Source organism: Archocentrus centrarchus, chromosome 16 (assembly GCF_007364275.1).
Source record: "Archocentrus centrarchus isolate MPI-CPG fArcCen1 chromosome 16, fArcCen1, whole genome shotgun sequence".
Classification (NCBI taxonomy): Eukaryota; Metazoa; Chordata; class Actinopteri; order Cichliformes; family Cichlidae; genus Archocentrus; species Archocentrus centrarchus.
Genome location: NC_044361.1, coordinates 540614 through 560053, shown reverse-complemented (window position 1 = coordinate 560053; position 19440 = coordinate 540614). Strand labels below are relative to the sequence as shown.

Below are 19440 nucleotides of genomic sequence, written 5' to 3'. Positions count from 1 at the left end.
ACTATAAGACAATATACAAGTATACAAATTGCAAATATACAGAGATATTAGAGCTATAACTATAGCACAATATTACAAAATTACAAAATATACAGTGCAGAGACTAATTAAAAGATAAAAGAATGTAAACTATATTCCACTAATATGTACATCAGTGCAGTCAGACAGGTGCATAGACATAGGGTCATCAGCGTTTGTGGAGGGTGGTGGTAACAGTCTTAGGGTAATTGTTCATGAGTCCAACAGCAGAGGGGAAGAAACTGTTCTTATGGCGGGAGGTTCTGGTCCGTATGGACCGTAGCCTCCTGCCTGAGGGGAGAGGGTCAAAAAGTCTGTGCCCAGGGTGAGAGTGGTCGGCTGTGATCCGACCTGCACGCCCCAGTGTCCTGGAGGTGTACAGGTCCTGGAGAGATGGGAGGTTACAGCCAATCACCTTCTCAGCAGAGTGCACAACGCGCTGTAGTCTCTGTTTGTCCCTAGTGGTGGCTCCAGCGTACCACACAGTGATGGAGGAGGTGAGGATGGACTCAATGATGGCAGTATAGAACTGCACCATGGTCCTTGCTGGCAAGTTGAATTTCTTCAACTGCCGCAGGAAGTACATCCTCTGCTGGGCCTTTTTGATGACAGAGGTGATGGTGGGCTCCCACTTGAGGTCCTGGGTGATGGTAGTTCCCAGGAAGCGAAAAGAGTCCACTGTGGTGATGGGGGTGTCAGTCAGGATGATGGAGGGTAGAGGGGCTGTGTGCTTCCTAAAGTCCACTATAATCTCCACTGTCTTCTGGGCGTTCAGTACCAGGTTATTGTGGCTGCACCAGGACGCCAGACGTTTGACCTCCATCCTGTAGGTCGACTCGTCCCCATCTGAGATGAGTCCGATGAGAGTCATGTCGTCTGCAAACTTAATAAGCTTGACAGACTGGTGGTCAGAGGTGCAGCAGTTGGTATACAGGGAGAAGAGCAGAGGAGAGAGGACACAGCCCTGAGGAGTGCCAGTGCTGATGGTCCGGGAGTCCGAGACATTCTTCCCCAGCCTCACGTGCTGCTTCCTGTTCATCAGGAAGTCAATGATCCACCTGCAGATGGGATCTGGCACGTTCATCTGGGACAGCTTGTCTTGGAGGAGATCAGGGAGGATGGTGTTGAAGGCAGAGCTGAAGTCCACAAACAGGATCCTGGCGTAGGTTCCCTGGGAGTCCAGATGCTGTAGGATGAAGTGCAGAGTCAGGTTGATGGCGTCGTCCACAGACCTGTTGGCTCTGTAGGCAAACTGCAGGGGGTCCAGAAGGGGGGCTGTGAGGGACTTGAGGTGGGACAGCACCAGACGCTCAAATGACTTCATGACCACAGAAGTCAGTGCCACAGGTCTGTAGTCATTTAGTCCAGTGATCCTTGGCTTCTTGGGGACAGGAACAATGGTAGCGGTTTTAAAGCAGACAGGCACGTGGCAAGCCTCCAGTGAGGAGTTGAAGATGTTCGTGAACAATGGGGCAAGCTCGTTAGCACAGTGTCTCAGTGTGGCAGGTGAGACACCATCTGGACCTGGAGCTTTGCGAGCTTTGACACTCCTGAACTGCTTTAGCACCTGGTCCTCCTGAATACAAAAGACTGTGGGGGTGGGGGAGGAGGGGGACTCTGGGGTGGGAGTCCTTGATGATGTGGGCTTCTCTGAGGTGTGGGGAGTGGGGGAGGTTGGGGGGTGAATATTTGTGTTGGCTGTATTGTAGTTGGGACTGGTGGAGGTGTGAAGGCTGCTGAACTGACCATCAAAACGACAATAGAACTCGTTCAGTCTATTTGCAGTTTGTAGGTCGTCTGTGGAGTGGGGGGTTTTAGGCTTGTAGTTGGTAATCTGCCTAAAACCTTTCCATACAGAGGCCGCGTCGTTCTCTGAGATCTGCTGCTGTATATTCTCAGAGTGATGTGATCTAGCAGTGGCCACTTCCTTGCTAAACCTGTACTTGGCCTCTTTGTAGCAGTCTTTGTCCCCACTTTTAAAAGCCTCCCTCTTCTCTATCCACAGCTGCTTCAGTTTGGGAGTAAACCAGGGTTTGTCACTGTTATAACTCACCCTGGTGCGTGATGGCACAATGCTGTCCTCGCAGAAGTGGATATACGAGGTTACAGTGTCCGTGTAGTCATCCAGACTGTCACAGGCAGCCCTCATTGAGTCCCAGTCTGTAGTTTCGAAGCATGTGCGGAGCTCCTCCACAGCCTCACGGGTCCACTGCTTTGTTGTCCTCACCACAGGTTTTGAGAGCTTCAGCCTCTGTCTGTACGCGGGGATCAGGTGGATCATGTCGTGGTCAGAGAGGCCGAGTGCATTAGATGTTGATGAGCTCCATAATTTCATTAAAACAAACAAACCAACAGAAAAACACTGAATGGCTCATGCAGGTTTCCCCCTGCATCAATGAAATTGAGATTATATAAGCTACTATTAGAAACGCATATTTCAAAATAATCAAATTATTCTGGCTTCAAAGCAAGTCGGACCTATAGAATATGAACTCTCAGCCATAAGACCTCAGAAAAAGGCAGCATTGTTGTTAGATGGTTGTTAGAAAATGTCAGTGGAAGCAGGAGACTGTTCCTCTATCAATTAGTTTCACTGTGACAAGTGGAAATAAAATCCTCGACAGGCCTTCTTTAAAATGAGGAACCTGCCGTTTAGGGAGCCATTACAGACACGAGCAGCCTCCCTCCTCTCCGCTCTCATCTCAGCCCCATTACCTATAGCTGTGGGATGTTCGCCACTGGGAGCGAGAGAGGGCTCCATGACTGATGTTGAATGTCATGTACGATGTGGACTTTCCACAATAACAAATTCCTGCAGGGACAGGCACATAGACATCAATACGAAGGAGGGCAAACTTTACAGGAAGTGAAAGCCGATCTGAGAGCGGTGACGAAAGATCTGGAGAAAACAGCAGGAGCTTTGGAGGATGCCACATGCTCAAAAATAAGTGTAATGATCACATACATGAGCGTGAGCAGCCAGTGTGACGGCAGCTTAATGACAGAAACACAGTTTGTCTTAAAGAGTGAACATGAAGCGACAAAAACGAGCGATGAAGAGATCGTATCGAAACCGACTCTGTCAAAAAACAACAGACGACTGGCTGAAGTTTCCTCCGTTACACTGAGCAGAGTTTCTCTTGTGTTAGTCTCACATAAGGAAGCAAACTTGTATCCGGTAAAGGACAAAGGTATCATCAACATTCATCTATCAACACTTCAGGTCAATATGCTAAAAGGTTGAGGTTTCTATGCATGTATTTGCCAATTTAAAAACCATACATCACCCACTGGGTTCTAGTGTCTGGATGTTGAAGCCTCAGCTTCAGCGTCGAGACTTCAATGTTGAATTTTTTGGAGCCAGAAGTGACCATATTTGGAGGGGAGGGAGTCCAAACTTGCTTGGTTAGAAAGCTGCATCCATAAAATGTATGGTTGTCTAACTTTAGTTTGGATGAGCTTGGAAAGAAAAACTCAGGAGATGACCAAAGTCATTGTAAGACTTCCTTTGAGGAAGTTGCATATCTAAATTTGTCACTGTGAACCACAAATCCAATCTCACAGCGTCGCTGGGCAATAAATCAGGCCATAATTACAGCCATGAAGCCCAATCGTCCGGGGCAACAAGCCTTGTGTGAATAATGACACCAAATAATCCATAAGTATCCTTCAGTTCAGCTTTCTGCTCACCGCTGAGCTTTCAGATCTCCGCTGTACAGAGACGTGAATGCAGGAGTCACTGCAGGCTCAGGGCTTGTTTGACATGTCGCTATTAAAACTGCAGATGATTTTTCAGTGCAGTGAGATTCGGTGAACTCCAGAGAAGGCCGAGGCCTCAGTCTGAGAGGCTGACATTACAAAGCTCAGGCAAAGAAAACCAACAAAAACAACAACAAAAGAGAAAAAAGCTCCAGACACAAACACAGACACGATCTCATCGTTGGAGCTGTTGTACCCTTAAGTCTTACTTTTATGGAGACCCAGCAGCTGGTGATCTGTTAGGGGCACGGGTAGATTTAGGGTTAAGGGTAAGACTAAAATGCACCCTTTTATATGGAGGATTCAAGATTCAGACTTTATTTGTGCCTCTGAGGGTTTCGAGGCAGACGGCAGACGCGAGATAAAGTAGAACGTTTGTTAATTTGGGTCCACAGAGCGTTTAATGTCATCGACTCAAACACTGAGAACAACTGAAGTGTTTTCAGCTGGTTTTTCTTCATTAACACGGCGCCTGCAAGAGTGTAATAATTTAACTAAGGTCAAACCTGAAGCTACACTCTGGTAACGCTCAAATAAACCTTCAGACGTGAAAACAGCGAGACGAGTAAAACGCAAAAAGCGGCCATGGCAGAAATAGACGCACTCAGAAAAAGACGAGCAAAGCTGCACATGGAAGCAAAACCACAACAATATCTCTCAATTCTCACACTGACAGCTCTCTGGTAGCAGATCAATGCCCGTCTATGGCTTACAGTGCTTTTAGAAAGGGAGATAGGGGATCAAATTAACACTGTGCCAAGAGGAGCTGATGGAGAGACCCTCCTTGATCAGTGTCCAAAAATGGAGGTTGCTTTTGCCTCCCCAGCACTCTGATGAAGCTGTTTGACATGCGAGGAGGCTCCTGCAGGCACAACGCATCCAGAAATAATTGAGTGTGGCGGTTAGGTGGTTGTGCCAGTGGTGGCGTGTAGTAAAGAGAGACAGATCCCTTTGTGTGCGGGGAGAATCAACCGCTCAAGCTGAGGGAGTGAGGCGGAAATGAAGAGCGGGAGAGAAACACAGAGAAAGCTAGAGATGGAAAGGAGGAAGGAAGGAAGGAAGGAGGCAAAAAGCAGGGCTGAAATAGAGCAGACCAGCTCCAGGCAGAGACAGACAAAGGAAAGAGGAAGGCGAAGAGTCAGAAAGTGGAAAAGAGTCTTTAATGACGAGGAAAAAAAAAAGGGTGGCAAACTGAGAAAGCCCAGAAATGAGAAAGAGGGGCAGATGCCAACCACTAGAACTGATTGTTCTCGATGACTAATCTCTGGATGAAACTTCAATTATGGGACAAAGCTAATAAGCAGAGCGCCATGAGTGACAGAAAGGCAGATCAGGAGAAGAAAGAGAATGAGATAAACAAAATAAACTGAGTGATGAAGAAGTGCTTTCAACAAAATCACAGCTGCAGAAGACGGCAGCGGATCGTTCACGCCGCTACAGATCTGGGTTGTGTTTAAGACTTGTCATAAATACTGTACGTATATTATCGTGCTGTATTGAGGCCAATAAATATGATTTGTCATACACAGCAGTGCAGCTGTCAGTCTTGTAAAGTCTCAACACTCATTAAAGCTCCTTTGTGAAGTATTTAAAAATCATTTACAGTGTTGAGCTGCACAAAGCAGAGAGATAAACAGCAGCATCATCGAGCTATCAGCCCTCTCTACGCTACCCAGAGTTCCCCACAGGGAGACAAACACGGGGCGGCACTCTGCTGTAACAGCGCCTCCTCTGTTTGCTCCTGTGGGTCGCACATTTACTAATAAAGCCCCTAAAATGGGATTTTTCCAGGGTCGAAAAATGAAGCCAATGTGACAGTGAAAAAATGCAGTTCCTCACATGACCACTTGAGGCTGCTTCTAAAAGAAAATCAGTCTTTATCGACTCAGTGGCATCATCGTACACTTTGAAACCTCACTTTTAGCACTTTTCCTAATAACATGTTCTTATTTTGTCATCTGAAGCGATCGTATTTGGATGAGAGGTCAATGTGCTGAGTTATCAGTTCCAGACAGCTTGGTTAGCAAACCAATGCAAATACACTCATATTTGCTAATTAGTGCCAATTCACAGAATACTACAACACTAGAATTTCACTCATTCTGCTGAACTGATGCACACATTTTTGGATGGGCTGCAGCACAAAGAAAGCCACAACATTAGTCAAATAACTCCATTAAAATGCTTCAAAAGGCACCAGCAGCACAAAAACAGTCAGGAGGTCCAGTTCAGTGCTTTCAATTAGAGGAGGTGAGGCAGAGCAGAGAGCCATCAGCTGCTGTGCCGGCCCACCGTTCAAAGCTGCTATTCCCCTGACTTTAAGCCTCAATAAAACGGCTGAGTTATAAAAAATAAAATCCGTCTCTGTATAGTTGTCACAAAGTGAGGACTCAGGGCTCAGTATTAAAACTTTAGGCTCTAAACATGCTTCCTAATGTGGGCATTTTAACAGGACAGTTTGAGGACTCACTCATTTATGGAGCCAGCCTCAAGTGGCCATTTAAGGAACTGCAGCTACTGGCATTTTAACACTGATTTTTGAGCCCAGACATTCCTGGTTGGCGTGAGCTGACTACTTACTGCACTCAACCATGTGATCATGTTTACAGGCTGATACGATCCAGTTTTCTCCTTTATAACAAGCGTGTGAGTGAGTCGAAATGCAGCTACTGATGGTTCCAAACAAGCAGTAACGCTGGTGCTTTGAAGCTTCACAGCTGGGATCATGATGCTGAATTTAGGGCTGAATGGCACGACTGATTCGGCTGTTTAGAAATGTTCTGGATTTTAGCTTTAAAAGCTCCCTTTGGTACTTTAGCCATACATGTGGGATGTAGTGATATCATCAGGGAAAAGTGTGGCTGCCATGTGTACAAAGGCCATGACCCCCAACACCATGTTTGATGGATATTCTCTGGATCCTGAGCTTCCTTCACACTTATCTTTACAGTTACTGTTTACAGCAGCTGCTTTAGTTCACTGTCTGCAAACCTCTTCTAAATATAAGCAGATACATTATTTGGCAATTATTTCCACACAGTGCAAAGCAAGTTAGCTTCAGCACTATTTCTGGCATATATTTCAATATATTTTGGCAAACGGTGCATCATTACAAGTACGCCAAATCAGCTATTTGGCGTACTTTCTCTTTGCAAGCTGTTACAGAAATCCTGTGAGACCAAGGTTCACTCCAGCAGGATAGAAGATATTCAGATGACCATCATATCACGGGGAACCGGGATAAATGTTCTTAGGAATCCACCAAGTTCTCTGTCTTCTAAACAGGATGTATTTATGAATAACTCAGTTCATCTAGTCATAAGACAACTCTCTGACACACAGGCCTGCGATTCAGGCTAAAGGAGCAATCCATATTGGAGAGACAACTCTCAGAGGACACCGGATCAGTTTGAGTATATATAACAGCCTCAGATTTATAGACAACAATCACCACATAACTCAAGATGACTCCCAGCTAAGTTTTTAGTTTCTGAACATATAAAACACAAAATGAAATCATTTCAAAACAGGACATTTATAATCGGCCATGTCTGAGTCAAAATAAATGGAGCATGTTTTCTGCCAAAGTCAAATTCTTACATCTGTGAAATTTCAGACCTTTAGGGTTCACCTTTGGGATAGCGACCTTTACATTTATGATGTCACTCTTACCATTACGTCTCCAAATGGTCAAATTTGACTATTCTGTTTTTACCCATGACTCTGACACTGAAAAACATGGTGAAGCATTTGATTACTATGAAACCTTTTACTATTATTCAAAACAGTTTTTTTATGCTTCTGCCGCTGATAATTATGGTGTGGGCGTCTGCTGCCTAAAAGTAGGGAATAGCTTGGCTGAAATCCAACCAAACTACCGATGCTTGCTGCCACTGAAAAGGGAAAATGATTGGCTATAATCACAAATGACTGATGTGCTAAAAGGCCAATAACAACTCAGTTTCTGTAGCTGTGAAACACACACAAGTTAAATGGGCTTCCAAAAATGGGAGTGCACTGGCTGTCTTTGGGTGAAACCTAAACTGGTGGGGACATTTTCATTTTGTAGGGTGCACACTAACACTAATATCCAGGAAGTAAATGCTTTTGCTTCATATTTTCAGAGTTAAATAGACAGCAGATGTTTGGCCTCAGTCACACAGGCCCACTCCGTAACCCCCTGGCAGCCTGCAGTTAATGGAAAAAAAAAAGTGTATTCCCCAACTGGTTGTCAAATGGTTGCTGGAGGTTGCTCTCTGTTGCATGGTGAAATCTATCACAAAAAGGGTGCTACACTGCGACTGCTTAGGTTGCTAGCAGGTTGCTGCGGTCACCCATTTTTGGTACGGAAGAAGCCAACTTGTCTGCAAACACTCACTAATGCCGAAAAAGTGCCGCGCAAACTGGAAACAGAGACCGCTGCAGCCCACGCTCTTCACTTTGAAAGCGAACGTTTCACTGCCGCTCGGTGAGTAGTTGGCAAACAGGTCAGAATCTTCCACGCAAACTGTGGACAACTGTAGCGATCTGCTGGTGACCGCAGCAATCGCAAAGATGTTTTCAGTGCACCACCGTATACCTCTTTGCAAGCAATTTCACCATGTGACTGCCAGCAACCAACCAGCGACTCACTGGGGAATATACATTTTTCCCTCTACTTAGTGCTAGGGTCACTGGGCCTGTGTGACTGGGGCTTTAAAAAATCTTTACAAATAATTTCATACCAAATTCTTGTAATTCTTTTCATCATTGGACCATGATGGGGTAAACATAGTACCAGTCAAAAGTTTGGACACATCTTCTCATTCAGTGATGTTTCATTACTGAAAAAACACAAAAAAAGGTGAGCGGATGGTTCCTACATGTGTAGTTCCCACCGTGAAGTATGGAGGAGGAAGAGTGATGGTATGGGGGTGCTTTGCTGGTGACTGTTGGTGATTTATTCCAATCTAACCAGCATGGCTGCCACAGCATTCTGCAGCAACATCCCATCTGGTTTGAGCTTAGTGGGACCATCATTTGTTTTTTAACAGGACAATGAGCCCAAACACACCTCCAGGCTGTCTAAGGGCTATTTGACCAATAAAGAGTGCTGCATCACATGACCTGGCCCCCACAATTAGCTGATCTAAACCCAACTGAGATGGTTTGGGATGAGTTGAACCACAGAGTGAAGACAAAGCAGCCAACAGGTGCTCAGCACCTCTGGGAACTCCTTCAGGACTGCTGGAGAAGCATTTCAGGTGATGACCTCATGAAGCTGAGTGAGTGTGCAAAGCTGTGATCAAAGCTGAAGGAGCTACTTTGAAGAGTCTAAAACATATTTTGGTTTGTTTAACACTTCTAAGTGTACTACATGATTCCTTATGTGTTCCTTCGGTCTGCATGACTTCAGTATTAATTTACACTGTAGGAAAAAAGAAAAACATTGAATGAGAAGGTGTGTCATAACTTTGGACTGGTACTGTATATATTTGGAGTTTACCAGCACATCAAAAATAGGGAGTCACTACACAAATAAATATGAATTACTTCAGTCCTCGTGATTGGGTGACTGTTATGATGTGTTGAGTCTAAATTTCAGGTTAAGCCTCATGTTTGGAAAACTTCTGGGGTAAAACAGAGGAACGTGCTTGGGTATAAAAAAAAACAAAAGACCCCCACCACTATGAGGTTCCACATGCGGGCAGCTTCGGCGACCAACGTGGAGACGCCGCTGCAGCCGGGCATCAGGACAATCTTGATGGGCTCAGTGTACAGAAGGTCGTACAGCAACTTTGTAGCTTCTCCTGGGTCACACTGGAAGGACAAAAATGAAGAAAGTGAGTTTTAAATGGATCGAATCAGAAATTAATTAAGTTGAGACATAAGGTGAGCAGAAAAAAAGTGAGGCAATAAGACTGAAAGAGACAGATGGAAAAAGAGAAGCGAGAGGAAAGGAAGAAACAAATAAGCTGAGCAGAGTGGGAGATGGAGGCGTCTGTAAATAGAACAGGAGAACAGAAAAGAGCAGATAAAGTAAAGGGAAATGACATCGAAGCGCTGGAGTCACAAAAAGGCCAATGCAAATGTGCAGAGAAAGAAAAGGACAAGTCGGGGAAATGGAAAGAGCAGAACAAGAAAGGGTCATGACAAAGTAAAAGAAAATGGCACAAAAAGTAGCACGAAGCAGTAAACAAGCGGATGCAAATTTGAAGAGAAAAGATGAGCTGCAGTAAGAAAGAAAAATACATTATCTGCACAGAGTTTCACATCATTGTGTATCATCGAAACACAACACACTGCTGACACATCGAGACATTACAAACGGGCAGAAACAAAGAAGAGCGAGCACGACGACCACGACGGCAGCCATCACATTACAACCCTCCAATAAAGCCGTTTACAACGGGTCTACGTGGCGAAAGTGTGGCTGACTGATCCATCACCACTCTGTCAGTGGACATCTACACCACACTGCTCATCAGAGTCACAGTTAAACAGGCCTGACACATCTAATGATTTGGCATGGAAGAAGAGATATGGCTTTCAAACACAAATACACACACACGGTTAAAAAAATACACTCTAGATGAGTGTCACAAGCAATCGAACCGCAGATGCTGATGGCAACAACCAATAAAGCTCCTAATTGGGGTGTTTGTCTCGATGGCTGAATTGTCTCATTGAGGCAGCCCCGTGATTTTTCTGAAGTGGTAATCACCACTCGAGACTCAGGAATGTGAAATGGCCGGGCTTCTCGTTGATTGATGTGTTTTCCATTAACTTTAGATTGGGGGGAATTATAGTGGTTACGTTTACATGCAATTAGATAATTCAATCGGAGCCCCATTAAGCAGCTCTGACAGCCAGACCTCTCATGTAAATGTTTCTATATGATTTCTAATCAAAGAGGGAACTTCAATCACAAAGACCACACAGAGATGTTTAAAAATATGTTTTTGAAATGCCATCATTCACACACTGCACATTCCAGAAAGATCACTGCATCTGTCACCACTCCTAACCAGGAGCTCCACACGTTTCTCCCCGCGTCCTTCTGGGTTTGACCAAAGCCAGCATACAGAGATGAACACAGTCACCGCTCCCATTGTGATGCCTCAGTGTCAGCTTTTCTATCCCACTATATTCACGCTTGGAGCCAGAAGTGACCACATTCAAAGGTGCTCAGTGAATACTTGGTTAGTATAGCGACTGCACCAAAACTGAAGAACTCATTTATGGGAGGGGCTTTCAGTAACTGCATACAATCATTTATCAGCTGACTGGATTAAAAGTGCTTCCAAAGGCACCAACACCATAGCAACAGTTCAGAGATCCAGGGTAGGGACTCGAGATAAAGCCAAGGAAGCACAGGACCCACCTGTCAATCAGAGCAGCCACACATGATTCAAATGTGTGATGACTGAATTCAAATAAATAATTACATAAATAATTTATTAACTACATAAATAATTATCATTAATTAAATACCATATCCCTTCATTTAAAAACATGTATTATTTCATGGTCTCTGCGACTCATCCCTCCACAGCAGGTCAGGACAGCCTGCCCCCACCCTAACCCTGCAGACCCCCCCTCTCACTGGACGGTCAACAGGATGTAACTCAGTCGGTGAAGCTTTGCTGATGTCGGTGTTTCATTTGTTCCTGAGCACAGTAAGCTTCACTAAAACTGGACGTTTTAGTGAAGCTTACTGTCTTTAGCTCCTGATGCTCAGATGTGTTACACTTGTTTATTACAGCTTATTTTCAAATTAAACTTTACAAATATTTTAATGCAGGGAGGAAAGTGAGAACATTTTCACTGTGAGCAGAAACATCTGGAGCAGCATGTTGATGCTGTTTGTGGACATCCTGCAGAGTGGAGACAAACTGCTCCAGAAATAATCAGATCATCTGTTTTTAATAATTCACAGAGATCTGAAACAGTCGGTGGAATAATCGGTAACATTTAATATACAGTTTTTTACCACCTTCTTCCAAATCACTCCAGTGTTTATGACCTTTCAAAATGATTTCATATTAATGGGTCTTTTATAGCATCTTGGCAGAGTGATTATAAAAATATATATGTATTTTAAAAGAACAAGTAATTAGGTTCATTGTGTGCTATGAATATTAATCATAAACGATAGTACAGTACACAGTGAAGCCACTGTGTCCTCTGTCCTCTGAAGTGTGGACCTGAGAGTGCCAGCCAAGCAAGCACTACCAGGAGGCAGGCGCTACCAGGAGGCAGGAGCGACCAGGAGGCAGGAGCGACCAGGAGGCAGGTGCGACCAGGAGGCAGGCGCTACCAGGAGGCAGGCGCTACCAGGAGGCAGGCGCTACCAGGAGGCAGGCGCTACCAGGAGGCAGGCGCTACCAGGAGGCAGGAGCGACCAGGAGGCAGGCGCTACCAGGAGGCAGGCGCTACCAGGAGGCAGGAGCGACCAGGAGGCAGGCGCTACCAGGAAGCAGGCGCTACCAGGAGGCAGGCGCTACCAGGAGGCAGGAGCGACCAGGAGGCAGGCGCTACCAGGAGGCAGGTGCGACCAGGAGGCAGGCGCTACCAGGAGGCAGGCGCTACCAGGAGGCAGGCGCTACCAGGAGGCAGGCGCTACCAGGAGGCAGGCGCTACCAGGAGGCAGGAGCGACCAGGAGGCAGGCGCTACCAGGAGGCAGGCGCTACCAGGAGGCAGGAGCGACCAGGAGGCAGGCGCTACCAGGAGGCAGGTGCGACCAGGAGGCAGGAAGTATGCAATACAAACTGTGTGTAGGTGATGCTGAAAGAATTGAGTCCAGAACATGGCGACGGTTTTGACCAGGTCGGTGTTAGCTCCACCCCTTGACTTTGGTGAGTGAGGGTGACAGATAAAATGAATTTGTGATGCACTGCTGCACAAGAAGCATCAAATATTAATAGTGAAATAATTAATTAGGTTTTAAATCAAATATATTGAGTTTTTTATTAATGATGCATTTAATTAATTCATTATTGACGCATTTATTTATTTTAATTTGGCCGTTTTAGCGCTCCATAAAAAAAGCATCTGAAACAGAAGGAGTAGCAGTAGAAAGCAGTGCGAGCTCCCACTGTGGACCCTCTCTGAGTGGAGATTAAGACCTCGAATGAGCTGAAATTCTGTTACTTGTCATGATAATATTGACCAAAGCTGAATCATTTCAGTGATTAAAGTTTCATTGCGAATGAGTGCAACATTGATCCCTCAGTCTCTCATTAATTGCTGGGTTACCAGAATTAACACTGACTTGGTAAACAGCTTCACAACATTTGTGTTATTTGGGACACGCGCTCACTCAAAGGGACTCTCTCTGTAACGCACCGCATTGACCTGACTTTGTAAAGCGCCCTGAGATCGGTGGGATTATTTAAGGAAAACTGAAGAGAAATAGGCAGCCCTGTGCAACGCAATGCTGAGAGTCTACAGGCTCTCTCAATCAATCATCATACCTGCTGATTTCACAGATCACTTCACCTCTCTGGGTGAAATCAGCTGGATGCAAACCTCCGTCCACAGCGCACGGCTGCCAGCTCCTCATAAAAATAACTGTTGCCTTATCTTCATGTGAAGAAGATGCAGATTGACGCCTTCAGCTTGTTAAACACTGCCTTTCCCGAAGGTTGTTTGTGTTCTCTGTCACTGTGGCTGTGGGCTGGCTGCATGCTGAGGACAAGCTTGTTAGTTTTCTTGTGCTACAGTGTTTTAACTTCATTCTGAGCAGTAATTCAGCGCCCACACTAATTATCTCTGAATTATTTCATCAATCTGTCATTACCACAGCACATTACATGTTTAATAACAGCTTGTTTCCATCAATTTTGCAAACAAGTTGCTGCTTAATATATGAAGAAATGAGAATTTCATGTAAAAAGTGCCGTTTCTGACCTACATATACGTAGTTCAAGGCCTGGCTGCAGAGCTTCACTTTAAAATAATCACAGGTGAATGTTGGGAAAATCAATAAGACATTAGTTAGAAAATGATTTATCAAAATAGGCTTTGATTTTGCTGTGAAACACTTTCATCATTCATCTAAGAGAACGGACAGAAACTTTGGTGTTTATCAAAGAACAGATTCAGTTATTTTACCCAGCAGCAACTGCACACTCCACCCTCTGCACCTTCATGTTAATATGACGTGGCTAACAGGCTGTGCTGGTATAAAATGAGGGGGTCTAGTCTGGAACACAATTGTGAAACAGCATCAGACGTATAGTTGAAGCTTTCAATCATTCACTGTTTCTATGCGCGCAGGAAATTAAATCTTCGGTTGAACAGGAGCAAAACTGAAACACTGAGCAGCAAGAAAAGGAAAAGACTGGAGCAAAAACACAGTCACTTTATTTAAATTACAATCACACAGAAGATCTTTGTCTTGGCTTTGCATGAGTGAAGGTCGTGGATCACGAGAGCAGTACGATTTCAAAGAATGATACAAAGAAAGCCGCAGATGCTCCCATACTTACACTCAGTCTTAATGTAGTATGTTAGGACCAGTTTGGATACTGAGTTCTGATCTGATCCCAGTGTCAGATCAGACTGTTCTATGTGTGAGGCAGTATCAGGCTCAACACTGCATCAACTTTATAGAATCAAATGTAACAAATAAATAAATCCAAGGACATAAAAATTTCCAGAATGGTATTTATTAGTAAAATAATAGACAACAGACCCCAGACCAGGAAAGCTCCAACCTGCAGCTGACCTGCTGTGAACGTCCTGCCTGCTACCTGCAGCAACTAATGCACGTCTGCGGACGTGAACACAGAACAACATGCAACTCAACTAAGTCACCCTGTTGTCACGGATACCAGATCCACACTTCTGAGTCAAGATTGGACCGATATGCAATCCAAATATCTGATCAGTGCATCTGTAAGTACTGCGTGCTGTCGGAGGCTTGAGAGGCTGCAAATGCATGAGGCTAGCTAGCCTGATAACGTCACAGCATATAATGACTCAGTCACAGAGTAAAAACAGCATCTTCCTCACTGGGGTGGTTCTCCAGTGATTACATTGAATTTTTTTCACATTCAACAACCAACTGCAAGTAATTGCAACAAGCCAGCTGGCTGCCCAGAGGTCGAGCCGCTTTTAACCACCTTTGATCACAAGACGTTTGCACAGGTTGCCTGGTGGGAGGCAACCTGTCTGCAAACACTCGTGGTCCAACTTGGAGTGACTGCAATCACACTCAGACTGGCAACACGTCGAAATCAATCTGAGTCAGTCTGCAGTGATGAGCACAGCTCGTCAGCGACACATGCTCTACTCAGCTGGTTGCAGACTGGACTCTGGTGAGATTCCCGTACAAAGCAGCCGTGTCGTTTTCCTACAGCAGCTTCTGGCTGGTCTCTGAATGTAAGTAGTTACTGTGAACTTCTGTTTAATGTGACAGTAACAGATTTGCAGATTTATCACAGTTAATCAGCATATTATCACAAACAGATTGCGTGTAATTGCCAGCTTGACCCTGTTCAGTCGTAAACTGAGCACACTGACTCCATCTTATTGCCATTTTATTGCCATTTTATTGCCGTCCTGACGCACCGAAGTCGTTTTGAAGAATTGACTACGTTTGGTGACAGACCTGGTCCCTGTCTTCAAAGCAGCCATTTCAACGGCAACGAGATCGTGAGCTCAGTGCACACAGCCACAATCATTTAGGTCATGCCACAGGCTGCTTTCATTGGTGTGACTGCAGCTTAATTGATGATGGTAATAACCACGATTACTTTTTGCATGTTTGAGTTGAAAAACCATTGTATGCTTGTCTTTTTGTTCTGTTTTTAATCAAAAATAATAAAAGACAAAGTTTAAAAAAAAAACACTATAAAATCCTGTAAGCAACCCTTAAGCTTTTTAAACCTTTGAATTTCTTACAGAGCATTTTTAAGATCCTTGAACAGGCTGCTTAAGTTCATTCTGCTAATAAAACCCTTAATCGTTATAATGACAGCAGATGGAGGTCCAAAAGCAACAGCTTGAATTCAGATTTTTTAAGAAAGAAATGCAGTTATTTTGCTTTAAACAGTTATTATTCCACATTCTTTACACCTTGAGCTTAACAGGAAATGGTTAGCGGGCTAACCGGCATCAAACCCAATCACATTAAAACGGGTTGTTCAAAAGAAGCTTTAACTTTGTTGTAAAACTACAGACTGTATATAAAAGTGGCTGTAGCCACCATGACATCACCAAAGTCATTATGTGATAACAAGTGAGGGGTACAGATCTAACTGAGAAACTAACAGCACAGCAGACTCATTAAGCAGTCAATCAAACATTAGCCACGCCCTAAAGCATTCTTCATCACTTGTTTTACTCTACGTGGGATCATATTTTACTAGATAAGCATCGTGCTGTATATCATGTGAACAGCAGCATCCTTTTCCCATAGACATGCCTCCTGCAGCAACGTCTGAGTCTAAAGAAAACCAAACCAAGGTGAGTGCCAAAGCCTGCAGTTCCTCCGATGGCCACCTGAGGCTGGCTCCAAAAGGAAGCCAGTCCCCACAAAGGCACATTGCATCCAACTTTACAGGTGGACACAGATGTTTACAGGCTGGTTTTTAATAATTCACCTGTTTAAATGTTATTACAGCTTAGGGTTTAATCCCGGGACCGGGATTCCCGGGAAATGCAATCAGAACCATTTCCCATTTCCCGGGAAACGTTAAGACAAGAAACCGGGAAAAAAGTTGCATTATGTAGCCTATAAAATATGCCTGCCCTGAACAATAAAGAAATAAATATCTGTTTAACTTCAAGTGTTTCTTTTCCTCGTTTGCAGCCGCTTACTAACAATCATGAATTAGGATGCGGGCCGATTGTGTGAAGAAATGATCATGAAATAGATTACTTTAACATATTTTGCTTTTAAAATGGAGTTGAGTAAAATGTATATTTTTTAGGCTATAATGATTGGCCAGTTTTTCAAAAGACGATTCACAGCGAACCTACTTTAACCCTCAGACACGGCGTTATAAATTTGCTGTTGCCAGAATGGCAATGACCAAGTCGTAGTGCATTACTCAAGGCCCTGTGTTATGTCATATTATAGTGTAGTACGGTAGTTAACTTTTCAATGACTATTACAGCGTTCCACTGGTGGAGATATAGCGCAACAGATGTCGCCACGACAGCGTGGCTGAGCCTTTATCAATGCTGTGGAGATGAACCGTATTGTTTTGCACCAGCAGTTGTAAAATAGCTTGTTATAATTCCATGTACAATGGAGGAATATTCATTATATTTGTTAAGGGAGTGTTGAGGAACGATACAACACCGCATAGCTCGAGCACTCGAATGCCGAGATGTAGGTTTTATTGCATTAATCAAGCCGACGTTGCCCCCTACTGGGCATAACAGGACATAGCTGGAAAGCTACCTCTACAATATCACAATAGGTTAAGCCCGACACAGGCTACAGAAGGCCTAATTAAAATTTAAAAAAAAAAAAATAATTTCCCGGGATTCCCGGGAAATGGCTCGTCTTTTCCCGGGATTTGATTCATGTCATTTTCGGGAAAAATATTAAACCCTATTACAGCTTAAAGTCTCCATCGTTTAGAGCATGGCTGCTCTCACTGGCAGGTGGTGGGTGGTGACACAGGTAGCTGTAGCCACTAGCTGTCTACTAGGCATGATGGTATGGTGGGTGTATCTATCTTTTATATACAGTCTGTGATTATTCCATGCTGTTTCCACTTGAAATATGAACCAGCTTTAAAGATAAGTGATGGAGGCTGGATATACCTGAACACAAAACAAAATCAGTTTCAGTTGTTGAATGTTTCAGTCATTCACCTTCCACATGAAGCCTTGGGTAACAAAATCAGAGCAGTAAAAGGTGAAAAAGTACATGCCCTCCCTTATGAAAGAAACCAGAGGAAAACAGGGGTGTTGGCAGGTTTGCAATAAAGGCTGAGGAATCTCTGCTATTCTTGGAGGTCTGTCTGCCGCAGCCCTCTGGGGTCGTCACCATTTCTTTCATTTCTGTTCCTCCCTGGCTCGTGAGAGCACCAGCACTGACGGCCCCCGATACCGTTCATGGTCGCATACACATTTACTGTCACACACCCAGATTAATGCTACTGTGTGTACATAAAACTACACACACACACACACACACACACACACACACACACACACACACACACACACACACACACACACACACACACACACACACACACACCACTTAAGATGAGCACTTCAGCTGCTGTCCTTGGTGCTGAAATTCCTGCAGCCAATATCAGTGTCATGTTAACATGCCCATGTAGTCTCTCCAATCAGTCATACCCAGCTGGCGAGGAGCTCTCAAAGAAACTGAAGCTTCCCTGAGCTGGGAAGAATGAGGAAATACACTCAGTAGTTGTAATGCGCTCTCTAATTACACTCCAGATTGAATAATATAAAAGAATGTGAATAGGGGATATGATCAGGCTTGGGGGACAGCCTGGATATTGAATCTCAAACCATGCAGAGCTACATCTCCTTAGTTCCTCATAATTACGTCTGGCACCGCACTTCAGGCTGGTGTGCCAACGGACATAGATGAGGACCACTGACGAATACGAGTTATGCCACAGCGGATGGAAAATTGTGTCACGGCTGCCAATTAAAATCAAAAACAGAAGTGAGGGAAGCACCTTGTTTCACCACCATTTCTCTGCGTCTCCACCGTCTCACTCATCACTGTTAATAATTGATCAAAGTTTGCAGTCTCGGCTTTGATATATCCATGGCAACAGCCTGTGTGTCTGCGCGCGATCCTGTGTGTGCGTGTGTGCGCAGATCTCAGAAGGCTGTAAATAGTCTGATGCTGTCGCCAGAATAGCCAGAGAAACAAGCCGTTCTGCTACCACGGGGTATGTGCATCCATTTAAAGGACAGGCTGGGATTAAGTGTTGAGCTTCATAAATATTTTATGATGTTGAACAAGCCGAGGACATCGCTCCGTACTTCCAAACTGCTACCTGTTTGCCAAATCAAATGTTAGAAGGGGACCAGTTCTGCTTTTTCTTATTTTCTGTCATATAAATACTGTTACAACAGCAGATATTCATATTAAGCATGGCCAGAGTTTTAAATAATGAGGTCAGTGTATGTGGAAGTAATCCCCATGAGCCAAAAGCTCCGCCAGAGCCAATCTACAAGAGTCATTTCACTTCCCATTAATCCCATTGTACAGACACTGGCTGCAGAGTCGTCCTCGATGAACAGGAGCGAATGGAGCCAAAAGAATCACTTACACCTGCTTCTCGACAAAAAGGACACGTTTTTATTTCGTTTTTGCAGATTTAGTATCAATAATGTGTCTGAACTGAAGGTCTGTGCTTGTCTGTTCACACATTTACAACCCACAGTGGCACCCATTTCCAAATCATAACTACACACAATAAGTGCAATTAAACCACAACAGAAACTTCCATGTGTGTATAAGGAGCAGCTGGTTGAAGGTGACTGCTGCCATAAAGTGGTTCGTGGTGTGGTGACATCCCTGATACTCAAGAAAAGTGCTTGAGTACAATCTAAATCTGTAAAAATAAATAAATATGTAATTCTGTCTATTGTCTCAATATTGTCAAACACAAGGCAAAAGAAAGAAAAATGTTTCCCCCTAAAATGTAAGTTTTTGTTCCGCAGCTCCA

The 19440-nt window shown here is 44.3% G+C and overlaps 1 protein-coding gene across 2 annotated transcripts in view; it reads right to left on the bottom strand.

Moving 5' to 3' along the window:
* Positions 1 to 19440, bottom strand: part of gabbr1a (gamma-aminobutyric acid (GABA) B receptor, 1a) — a 129929-nt gene that overhangs the window by 56891 nt on the left and 53598 nt on the right. For both annotated transcript variants that reach the window (XM_030749485.1, XM_030749486.1), the window contains one exon: positions 9442 to 9576. In XM_030749485.1, coding sequence (XP_030605345.1) covers positions 9442 to 9576 — 135 coding nt within the window. The remainder of the gene's footprint in view (positions 1 to 9441; positions 9577 to 19440) is intronic.